The sequence below is a fragment of the Pteronotus mesoamericanus genome, unplaced genomic scaffold (assembly GCF_021234165.1).
Source record: "Pteronotus mesoamericanus isolate MK-2021 breed Mesoamerican mustached bat unplaced genomic scaffold, CSHL_Meso_final contig_20, whole genome shotgun sequence".
NCBI classification, from domain to species: Eukaryota; Metazoa; Chordata; class Mammalia; order Chiroptera; family Mormoopidae; genus Pteronotus; species Pteronotus mesoamericanus.
The window spans coordinates 64,627,434-64,639,733 of record NW_026555085.1 but is presented as its reverse complement, the minus strand read 5'-3'; the positions used below and the strand labels follow the sequence as shown (position 1 = coordinate 64,639,733).

Here is a 12,300-nt window from a genome sequence, read left to right as displayed (position 1 = left end):
GAGAAAGGTAAAAATACTTGTGAAAACCACTGGGAATCTTGCAACAACAACAACAAAAAACATTTTCAAGGTAGCAACAAGCTAAGAAAAGATCTAAAAAGATGAGAAGAAAAACTTAAATGAAAGGTAAAAAGAAAAAAGGTTTAGAACAGTGGTCCCCCTAGGAACTGGTGGAGGAGGAGCAATTAAGGTTAGAGACTAGAAAACGCAACCACAGGCAAGGAAGCCATAAGGTCACTAACAGAGAACTGGAGTCAAGAAACATGAACAAGAAAGACATAATAAATAGCTGCCTAAACAGGCTTTACATTTTAACATCACAACAGACTAATGTGTTTTCACGTGACTGCTTCTCTAGAGACTTCTCTGGGAAGATTCCCTGCAAGCAGAGGGGTATCTAATAGCACTGCCATTTGGTTCCCATTAAACTAATCAAGGTTTCAGTTTGATCTACTAAAAACAGTAGAAGTCATGAACCTATTTGAATTTTATTATAAATTCAGGGTTTTTTCCAACATTGATTTATTCCTATCATGTGAGCAATAAACCTTTACTATATACTGGCTTATCTTTGTAACTCTGATTGTATTAACCTGATTATAGTCAATTATGGACAGATTACTTAACTACTGTTTTTATTCCTTTCAAATCTGAGAGCTCTTCAAAATGCTTTTCTTTGTCCATCCTGTGCTATTTACTTAAAAATAAAACAGCATATCTATGAATCGGGTAGCTATCTCAGCTGTTTAGCTGGGAAGACGAGCTTGAGGAGGGGGCGTCCCTTTTCACCGCTGTGCTCTTTATCTGGCTTGGAAAACCCAGTGTGCTGTGCCTAATCTGCTCAAGTAAAAGTGCTCGTTACCCACCTAACAATTATAGAGCTTTTCAGTGCAAAGGACATTTTTTCATGATAAACTCCAAAAAATAAATGTAGTTAGAATGTGGGATTTTGAAAGGCTTCTTACACCAACACAGCTAGTCAGGATTATGTAACTTAGGAAGGATCCAAGCAGAGTTGTTTTCAACAAAGCCTCTCTGACCGCCTGGCTGCCTTGGACCAGATGTGGCAAGTCCAGTTTGGCAGCCTTTGCACAGGAGATGGGGACCTAGCTGATTTGTCCTTTCGTAAAACCCAGTGCCACCTGAAAGTCATTTACATTTTAACTACAAGTGATAGCTTTATTGCACAAATTCTTTGCCGCTTCGCTCACAGGAGAACCAGCCTTCTTTCTGAGCATAGCCAAAGACATTGGTCCCAGCTCTGCGTATGCTTAACCAGGCACCATGCTTTTACTCTATAGATGAATTTTCCTTTCACGTGTTTTTTCATATTTGCCTTGGGTACTGTGAAGATGAATGTTTCATTTAAAGTAATAAAGTACATTAAATTGAAATACATTTGTGTCTGCCTCCTCTTGAAAATGCTCTTAAGGGCATTTTCATGTATGAAAATTGTTTTAGTCTAAGTTAAGACCTGAAGCTGGTAAAGCCCACTTACCGCTGCCGCACCAGGCCCAGCCTCGCCTGGCTCTGTTGCGTAGCCGCTGCTGCTGCCACCACACTAGCCTCTACCTCTGAAAACTCTTTTTCTCTAAAAATGATTTCTTAATCGCAGCTTTGTTATCCATAATGAGAAAATTAACAGACGTCTGTATGCTTTATGGATACCACTGACTGAAGAGTGCCAAATTGATGATTATTGTTTGTAAATCTGTCTTACGCAAACAGTGACTAACCAGCATTAGTCAGCATGGAGAGCGGTGGACGGCCTGAGTCTCCCCACTGCCTTGCTATGTGCGCGCCAGCGCAGCTCATTTCCCAGCCAAGTCCAGCCAAACGTGTGGTTGCAGTGGTGGCAGGCTATGATTTTCAAATAAGCAGACTGTATTAACAAACTAAGTTAGCTGGATCTGAACCAGGAGCCTCTGATGAAAATGGCTCATTTCTCCATCCCATTGTTACGAGCTTCTCTTCTTTTCCTGGTAACTTCTTTCCGTTTCCTTCTCCTAGCACTCCAGTTCTCGCCTGAATTACCAAAGCAGTGTTCAGGGGTCCTCTCAGTCCCAGAGCACACTAGGCTACTCCTCCTCGTCTCAGCAGAGCGCCCAGTACCACCCATCCCACCAGGCCCATCGGTACTGACCGCCGCCACCCAGAGCAAAGACGCCAGCAATATGATGTCTGCGTAGAAAAGAACCAAAAATGCAACAACTGTGATGCCGTGTAAACTCATCCACTTCGGAGGAAAACTACATACTGAGCATCTTGCAGGACTGACTGATGTCTCTTCTTTATTGACTTAAAGAAGATTTTTGTGAAGTTCCCCCAACACCCTTTCCCTGCATGTGTTCCATTGTGACTTCTCTGATAAAGCGTCTGATCTAATCCCAGCACTTAACTTCTGTAACCTTCAGCATTTTTTTGAAGGATTTCCTGGTGCACCTTTCTCATGCTGTAGCAATCACTATGATTTATCTTTTCAGAGCTCTTTTTAATAGGATTTTAATGTTTTAGAATCAGGACTCCAGTTGTGTATAGTTTTATACTTCATGAACTAACCTAGCAACACAGGTAAAAATGCACCTTTTAAAGCACTACATTGTTTTCACAGAATATAATAACTGTTTTGCTCATGGAAGTCTTAAACAGAAATTGTTGCTGTCCCAAAGTACTTTACTATTATGTTTTTACTTATCTAATTTCAGGGATGGTTTAATAAAAAGACAAGTAGTGGGACAGAGGGAACCTACAACCAAAAACAGCCTAGATCTTTGCAGTTACTATGCTTTATGCTATGAAGAACCGAAGTATGCGGTAATTTTTATATAATCATTTACATGGAACTTAGTTCCCAAAATCATCTTACTCTGAATAGTAGTCAGTAATTAAGAATTATAAATTTAACCTTCATGTAGCTAAGCCTACGTTAAAAAGGGTTTCAAGAGCTTTGATGAAATACAGTCCTCTGGTGACCCAAACCAGAAAGCTGAAGAGAATACTAACTGCACTAGGGTTTCTTTAAGGAGTAATGTTGATCAAAGGACGTGTTACTTCCCTTTGAAGGAAAAGCTTTTAGTGTGTATTGTACATAAAGTTGGCTTCTCTAAAGAACTTGGTTTCTTCACATGTGGGCCATCTTGAGTAGCTTTCTTACATAATCAAGGGTACTCAGTAGAAGCCTGCCAATTAATCTGCTTGGAACGAAGAGCAGTGTTCTCCATTCATATCTGCATTAGCTACAGAGTGACTATTTTTAAAGCATGTTAAAAAATTTAGGTTTTATTCATGTTTAAAGTATGTATTATGTATGCATAATTTGCTGTTGTTATTGAAACTTAATTCTGTCAAGACTTTTCATTGCACTGAATGCTTTCTTTTGCCCCTAGGGGAAAACTAATAATTGTGCCTAAAAAACTATGGGCAGATAGCATACAACTAATACTAGATAAAGTGCATATTTGCATCTCCATGATCTATGAATTGGAGGCCGAGTTCTTTCTCAGCCGGTGTAAAGAACCCCTCGCTCCCCAGAGTCACAAAGAAGTGTAGACTCGGAGCTCCCGCTGTAATGTAAGGGACAAGACGTTTGTGTTCTTCTGAATGCTACTAGCAGCACCAGCCTTGTTTTAAATGTCTCCTTAGCTAGAAGAAATAGCTGATTGTTGTATATGCAAATTATGAGCATTTTTTTTACTATACTTTATGAACTTATCTACCTGGTTATGATACTCTGGGTCCATACACAAGTAAAGTAAGATTTTACACAGAAGCCAGTATACATTTTGCACTATTGATGTGATACTGTAGCCAGCAAGGACCTTACTGATTTCAGCATAATAATGCTTATTAATAATAAAGACTATTTAGTGACACTCACCACCACTGAAGCAGTTGACGTGCTTCACTAGGAGGAATTACCGTGCCCCATGGTAATTTACCCCTTCCATTTTTTTAAATGAAAAGTTAATAGCCCTCTGCATAATGTAGCTACACGTATGAAGTTCTACCCTGTGCCCTGAATCCTCACTGTCCAGAGCTACTGGTCGTCAGATGCTCACTGCACCCTCACCATGTACCCAGCGCTGTGCTGGATGGAAGCTACAAAGGGCGAGGCACACTTCCTAGCACTTAAGGAGCTAATGACCTATTCCGTGAAAGGAAGCTCTCCTGGGATGGTTGGCTTATTAGTGAAACCATTTTTTAATATGAAGGTCCCATTTGGAGAGAGTTACTATTCCAAATTCTGCTCTACAATAAACAGTGCTATAGAGAAGTGTCTATGCCTAGCTACCTTCGAGAGAGCCAACAATTCAATATCACAACATTAATGCACATTTGAAATATTCACAGCAGCCTTTCAACAACTGGGTCGCCCTTGGTAGGCAGAACACACTCCATTCATTAGCTATAGGAAATTAAAATATATAGAAGCTCTGTCCTGTCCTTAAGGGGAGACTACATTTCACAAAAGACATACCCAACTGTGTGCATGAGCCGAAATGCCATGCCCCTTAATACTTTACAAGCAACTAGGACACAGAGTTTTTGTGGCCTGTGCTTCTGCAGTCACAGGACTACCTTGCATTCCTGGTGTAGAGTGCATTTTACTGGCAGAACTGATGGAGACACTGTACAGGGATTCACCAGTCATTCCCAGTGCGGCGTTCTCCAGATTATAGCCAGACATCCCCATTGCCCACAGTCGGGGTCTCTGGGCACTGCACTGGCCCTGTCCTGTGTTCCTGCCTCAGGTGGTGCATGCCCACAGGTGCCCATTACCCTTTGAAATAATTAGGGTTCGTAATTTCCTTTTCTGTGTAAGGGGAAGCAGAGCCTTTAACACCTATATGGGCCCTGAAACTGTGGGATCTCAAAAGGAGAACTGTGAAGCATTTTGAGGTTTAAACTTACCTTTGTAGTCCCCAAATGACCACATTCCTCTTTGAAAATGTGTTACTGTCATGTTCCCTGAGAACGCAGTGGGTGACAGCCCACAGCACGTGGGAGCACCCAACCAGGGGAGGTTCCTGGAAGGAGGGGGTCGAAATGAAGGTGCTCTGCTCTCCACATCACCAATCCGTGTTGAGGTAGCTTTCTGGTGAGGTGCGTGTTTGGAAAAAGGGATTTTGGAGTTTCAGGACAGCTGAGCCTCGAGGGGAAGGCAGCCTTGGGCTGATGCGACGAGGCTCAAACAATCCTTGTGATGAAGCAGATCATGCCGTAACATACAGAAATCAAGGACATGTATATTTTTATATCTGTGTGGTTTTAAAACTTTAGTACTTAGACTTTTGGCCTTCTGCACTACTCTATTGCTCTTAAAAACATAATTTACATTTAAGAATGGAAAGGGACGACATTTACATATATGTTCACTGCCTCATTCCTGGTGAACCAACTGTTAGTTAGTTGTATGCCTCTAAAATCATGCTGTTTTCTCTGCTAGAGAAAGAAAAAATAGTTGGACAGTAAGACTTGTAACTTAATCTGTTTCGAGTAAATTTATGTAGCAGAAACTGTACAATGAAGGAAGAAATCTATGAAAATTGCAAACCCCAAACTCTTACCTGTGGTGATACCTTTGTAGGGAATGGAGGAAGGCAGTGAAATGGCAGTTAGCGTAAAGGAGGCTCGAAGGATTCAAGTGTAAGTAACATTTTATATAAAACATAGTAATTTAGGTCCCCATAATCTTGAATAGTCACAAATATCATAAAGCAAAGTTCATTGTTTTAGGATTTTTAAAAAATTGTGTTGTACCTAAGGCCATACTTACTCTTCTATGCTGTCACTGCAAAGGAGTGATATGTATGTATTATATGAAAAAAATCCTAATGCACTGTTATCTCCTAAATATTTAGTAAATTAATGCTATTTAATTTTTTTAAAGATTTGTCTGTGTAGACACTAAAAGTATTACACAAAATCTGGACTGAAGATGTCCTTTTTTAACAACAGTTGAAAGTACTTTTTATATATGTTATGTAGTACATCCTTTCTTAAACTGCCTAGTTTGTATTTCCCATAATTCCTATTTGTGAAGTTTGCCTGTCCTTGTCTTTCTTTTCAGGCATTTCCTGCACGCATCCCTCTTTATATGGTTATAGAGATGACTGTATGCTTTCCACACCCTGCTGCGAGGTGTGCGCTCAAAGCCGGCTGCGCCCCAGCAAGGCCTGCTCCATGGGGTGCAGGACAAGCTGCCGCTTTGGAGCTGAGTGTTTCCCGCTTTTGAGTTGTCCTGGCATCCTTCTGAAATGACTGTTAAAACTAAAATAAATTACATTGCATTTATTTTATATTCTTGGTTGTAATAAAATTTAATTGACTTTGTTTCTGTGTGGATTTTTTAAGTATAAAAAAACTCTTGTTGCAAGTGCAGTATTAAATTTCATCTGTGTGCCTAGAAGCTTTTCCATTCCTGCTGGTCGTGCAGAGATGCAAAGTCTCCCTGTGAGTTGCCATATGTTATTTCATTTGGGACGTTTATGATGTCACAAAACCACAGAGGCAAGTCTTGCAAATACCTCAGAAGCAAAATTACAGCTTTTAAAACATCTCTAGGGGAAACATCCTATTTTTGAAAATGAAAATTAGAATGGTGGTGGAGAAAAAGCAAGCAGGCAGCATTTTGTGGGAAGAGTGGCACCGGGAGTCTCCATTGGTAAGAATACTCCGTCGTGCCTGGCTTCCCCTTCGGATTCACCTGATGGCTCTTCCAAGGTTATTCCAAGGGTCAAAGGCATCATGGAATGAGTTGAAGAAGGTTGAAGTGACACACGCAAAACTTCCATTACTATTTTAAGTAGACACTGCACATACACAGCTGCTTCACTGCCGGGCACAGACTGTGTCGTCAATGCTGTGCTGTCTGCAGGAGAGAGCTGCTCTTGGAAAACTGCTTGTCGACCACAGCTGCCTTTCTAACCAGCCACCTGGGTAAAAGAAAGTGGAGGACTGCACAAACCCCTTACCCCTCCAGGGAGAAGAATCTGGAAGCACGAACCCGTTTCCCTAGCTGAGTGTAAGTTCTTTGTGGACAGCGCCTGGGATTTATTCCTCCTGCACTGCCAGCAGCTGGCATGATACCCAACACAGAGCAGATAATTAATATGGCAAATCATTAGCTTCACTTTTGTATACTGGAATGGAATTCCGGTATCACTTAATATGCCGTATTTGTATTTGGACAGGGATGAATGAATGTAATTTCCATGAATAATGAAAATGCTAGAAATAGGCATCACTTCTTAAAATAGGTTCATTTCTTATATTTTTGGCTGCAAAGTCATAATAAAATATCACCCCAAAGGAACGATCTAAATTGCATTTAAATAAATTAAGCCAAGTTAGCCATACTTGCCAGTCTTTAGAAGCTATCTTTCTTCTGGCTGCCTAGAGGTAGGCATTTTAAAGCCTTGCAAAGCATCATTTATCTAGCTGGCTGTAGAAAGCCAGCTCGAACAAGCAACACAAACCTTATCAGAAAAATTTGTTCATTTGATCTAAATGAGAATATAGGGAAAGGGAATGAATATATTAACTTAAAGCATTAACATGTATTTAGCACATTCCTTCTGCTTTTTAAGACTTTTTCAGAAATTGCTGCTGAATTTTTTTACACAAAGATGCCTCCCTCTCCCGACCCAATTCTTATGTTGAAGTCCTTATCCCCAGTGTATTTGGAGATGGGGCCTTTATGGACAGAATTAAGGTTAAATGAAGTCATAAACTAGGCTCTTGATCCAATAAGATTAGTGTCCTTGTCAGCAGAGACACCAGAGAACTCTCTCCTCTCTCTGCTTCCTCCTCCCTTTCTCTTCCCTTCCTTCCCTACTCTATCCTCTCCCTCCTATCTCTCTATCTCCCCCCTCACTCTCTCCACCATGTGAGGCCACAGCGAGAAGGGGGCCAAACATCTGCAAGCCAGGGAAACAGCAGTCTCCCTGCAAGTCACCAGAAACTAAACCCTGCCAGACTTTGATCTTGGACTTCCCAGCCTCCAGAACTACAAGAAAATAAATTTGCTATTTATGCCACTCAGACTCCGGTATTTTGTTACAGCAACCTGAGCTGAACAATACAAATTTTGGTACCAAGAAGTGAGGTGCTGCTGTAACAAGTACCTAAAATATAGAAGGGGCTTTGCAACTGGGTAATGGGAAGAGGCTGGAACAGTTTTGATGTGCGTACTAGAAACATGAAATGTTAAAGCCAATTAAGGTGAGAGCTCAGAAAAAAAGGGAGAGCTAGAAAGAAAGCTTCCCTCTTCTAAGAGAACACATAAATAATCATGAACAGAGTGTTGGTAGAAATGGATATTAGAGATCCCAGATGGAAATGAGAAATCAGTTGTTGGAAACTGGAGAAAAGGCAATCCTTACAAAGTGGCCCAGAACTTGGCTGAACTGCACTCTAGTGTGTTGTGGAAGGTAGAATTTTTGAGTGATGAAATTCTTTACCACAAAAGGCCTCTTGTGGTGGTGGAGATGGCGCAGAGAGCACGTCGGAGGGCAGGCTGGGGATTAAGAAGACGGACTAAAGATTTCAGACCTCTGCCTTTCTCTGGTTTTGTGTTAGCATTCGTTTCACTTACATGGATTGATTGGTTGGTCCTGGGAATCCCCCCTTGGAAAGATCTGGGTCCTCCAGGCAAATACTGTCATGAAACAAGCTTTCCCTTTTGGCTGTAAGATTAATCTAAATTAATTGAAGCCTTTAGACCTTAAATTATTTAAAAGATGTACAATATTTGACTGAATTCAGGTGTAAGGGCCATGTTTGAGTTGTAACTGCATATGATTAAATTCTCTATTGACATAATTCATGAGCAATAAAATGCAAAGATCTTAAGTGCACAGTTCAGAATTTTGAGAACTGTATACATCCATGTAAAGAAAACCCAAATCAAGAAATAGAAGATTTCCATCGCTCCAGAAAGTTTCCTCATTCTCCTTTCTAATCGATACCCCCACATGCACAGAGGCAGCCACAGTCCTCATTTTTATCACTATTAGTTTTTGTCTTTTAGAAAATTTCATATAAATGGAATCACACAGTTTGTACTCTTTGGTGTGTGGATCCTTCAGCTCAATATAATGTTTTTAAGAGTCATCCAGGTTGGGTATATCTGTAATGTGTTTCTTCTTATTGCTGAATAATACACCATTGCATAAATATAACACAATTTGTTTAGTCATTTGTCTGTTAATGGACACTTGGATTTCCTATCTGGGGTTATTATAAGTAAAGCTACTATAAATATTTTTGTGTAAGTTGTGTTGTGGTCATGTTTTAATTTTCTTGGACTTACTTAGAAGTGGAATTGTTAGGTCATAGGAAAAGTGTGTATCTGTTAAAGAAATTGCCAAAGAGTTTTCTAATATTTATATCATTTTATACTTTGCAAGTAATACGTGAACTGAAAGAGAATAAATTTCTGTTGCAAGCCACCAAGTTTGTGGTGTAATTTGTTATAGTAACCACAGAAAACTACGATAGATTCTGGTCATGATGTATTATCATTTTTCTAATTTGCTGGTATTTTAAGGAGTTTTGTATCTACATTCATGAAATACATTTATTTTTCTATCATTTTCTTGTGCTGTCCTTGTTACGTTTGGTATCAGGGTTCTCCCTCTGTTCCTTGAGTTTGTGCAATATTTGCGCAGCATGTCCTTGAATAATGCTGTCATTTAATGGCATTTTGTTAAAATGTTGATGAGAGAAAAAAAAAATCAATTCCTGGCCAGGGCCAGTCTGTGTGGCGTTTGTACTTCCCACATCTGCGTGGGTTTTCTCTGTGTCCTCCTGTTTCCTCCTACATCCCAACGATGTGCATGCGAGGTGAACTGACATGCCTCCATTGTCCCAGTAAGAGTGAGTGGGTGCATGTGTGTGAGTGAGTGTGCCTCGCGATGGGAGAGCATCCTGCCAGGGCAGGGTCCCCCCGTGAGCCCTGAGCTGCCAGGATAGGGTTCACGTTAATTTCAGTGTTTAATATTGGACATGTTTTTGGTCTTCAGAAGTTTGGAGATACTTTTGTGACTAAAAATATGCCGTAGGAAGTTAATTCTTGTTTATATCAATTAGCCTTCCACCCCCCACCTCAACAAGAAGTTCATTAAATTGTGTTTCCATACCATTAATAGCTGTAGTATACCAATGAGAGCAACTATCATTTTTGGACGTGCAATTGGAACATGAAGCAGAAGCCACCCGCCCAGTCTGGATCCAAAGAGAACATAACTCCCCCGTTTCCTCACTGTGGCTCTTGTGAATTACCCCTTGTACTTCCAACTCAGAGTGTTCAGATCTCATAAAATCATGGTCCACAGATTTGCAGAACTCCTCAACTACCAATACTTTTGCACCATTCGTGTGGGAAAGATTGCTAGGAACAAATATAATGCCTGCATTTTGCCTTTTAGCCCTTCTATGCTAAGTTTGGAAGGCTTGGCCCACTAAGGGAGACGAGGGAAGAAAGAGACAGTGGCCCTCTCTGTGGGAGTGGACAGCATGAGAGGCCCCGCGGATCAGAGCAACCCCTTGTGGGTGAGCCGGGGGTTCCAGGACTCGGGTCTGCTCGGAGTGCACTGTGGGAGGGCCGGAAGCAGACCAACAAAACAAAGGTCCCTCCAGAAAGTCCTGCACTTGGGAGAAACTGTTGGAAGCCCCATCCAAATTGAGCAAGAAGGCATGGGCTGAGAGGCCAAAGGAAAGAGGAGGTCCGCATGAAAACAGGAGAGAGCAGCAGAGGTGGGTCCACAAAACCCGAAGGCATTTCCCCCCCCAAGGTCTTTGTAGAAACATACTAAGCTTTTAAAATCACGAGCATTTTCATTCTACCCATGCATCTAAAAATCTTTTTTTTTTAAAAAAAATCACTTGATTTTCAAATGGTTTAAAAAAATTCCACACATTTTTCCATATAAACAAGGAATAGATTTATATTTGCTTTTCCACCCACGTTATGTATATAAAAAGCCCTTCGGGCATGAACAAAGAGTTCAGCATTGGTTGTAATGTATGTGCACACATAGTTTTCATATATAATTACCTATTTGCAATTCATGGGAATTTTCATATGGAGATGATCCAAAAGAAGACTTTAGATTAAGTAGGGGCTCCTGCCAACTAAATTATGTGAAAAGTTCTTGTACGATCATTTATAACGTTCTTTGTTTCTAGTAAGGACTGGGCAAAGGAAACTAAGTTTTTAAGTTTCAGAAGTTCAGGGTATGTCTCAGGTAGTCTTAATTCTGTCTGGTGACTTTTATTGTGAAGTTGCCTTGCGTCATTTAACTATCCTATTATCATTTTAATATCTAGACTTGTATCAACACCAACTAGATAGAGCACTTGTTAAAGCAAGGAACATGTGTCTGGTTTTGCTCCTCTTTGAATGGCCTAGGGTCTTGTATATGTAATGATACTCGATACATTTGCTAAGTGAGCTATAGAAGATTCATTTGGGCCTATGAAACAACCTCCCTAAGTTGCACTTTTTCTAAGTGGTTAGTGACTTAAGTGAGGCCACATACCCTATGGGAAGAACAAGCACGCCTGTACCCTCAAGGTTCTTCTGGCAGGTCTAATAATCAAATAGACATTAGGCAGATTAGTAAGAAAAAATAACCAAACTTAATACATACTTATGCATGGGAACCCTGAATACATGAGAGGCAGAGACCCCGCATGCAGGAGAGGTTCAGAGACGAAAAGCAGGGTGGAGGCGAACAAGACCTTGAGCGGGGGATGAGGTGATGCACTTTTGGAGGCTTCAAAGGGTCATGGGAGGATGATAAGAAGAGCAGATGTTTAGTAAATAAAACTTTGCCCTGCCCTATAGGTGGGTTGAAAAGGTTTTCTCTGATCATCTCTGATCATGGGCAAGGCCCCTAATTCAAGTTCTTCTATGTACTTAAAGAGAGAGGCAGAAGTTTCTCTTGAGCCTGAAGCTAAAACTGCCTTTAGCTCAAAACAATGTGCGTACCACAGAAGCACATCTTGGGGCGACCGGCTCTGAACCGCTGCACCCTCACTGTTGGAAACCACTAACAATTATGATGCTCTTAGTGTGGTTTAAGAACCATGTGACTTGGATTGTTTTTGTCCCCATGTTCTGTGCGAAAACAAAATAATGGGAAGGCTGGACATCTTATCTGGAACTCGCCCCGGCCAACAGAATTAACTTTTGTTTGCTCCAAAGGCTAAGTAATGAAAACAATGGCTCTAGAATCTAGATCTTCTCACCAGATCTAGTTTCAGCAAACAGGCCTCTCCCCAGCCTACCACAGC

At 40.9% G+C, this 12,300-nt stretch overlaps 1 protein-coding gene across 2 annotated transcripts in view; it reads left to right on the top strand.

The window, feature by feature from the left end:
• Positions 1-6,315, top strand: part of CDK19 (cyclin dependent kinase 19) — a 136,393-nt gene extending 130,078 nt beyond the window's left edge. For both annotated transcript variants that reach the window (XM_054569831.1, XM_054569830.1), the window contains one exon: positions 2,011-6,315. In XM_054569831.1, coding sequence (XP_054425806.1) covers positions 2,011-2,142 — 132 coding nt within the window. In that variant the 3' untranslated portion in view covers positions 2,143-6,315. The remainder of the gene's footprint in view (positions 1-2,010) is intronic.
• The last annotated feature ends 5,985 nt before the right edge of the window (positions 6,316-12,300 follow it).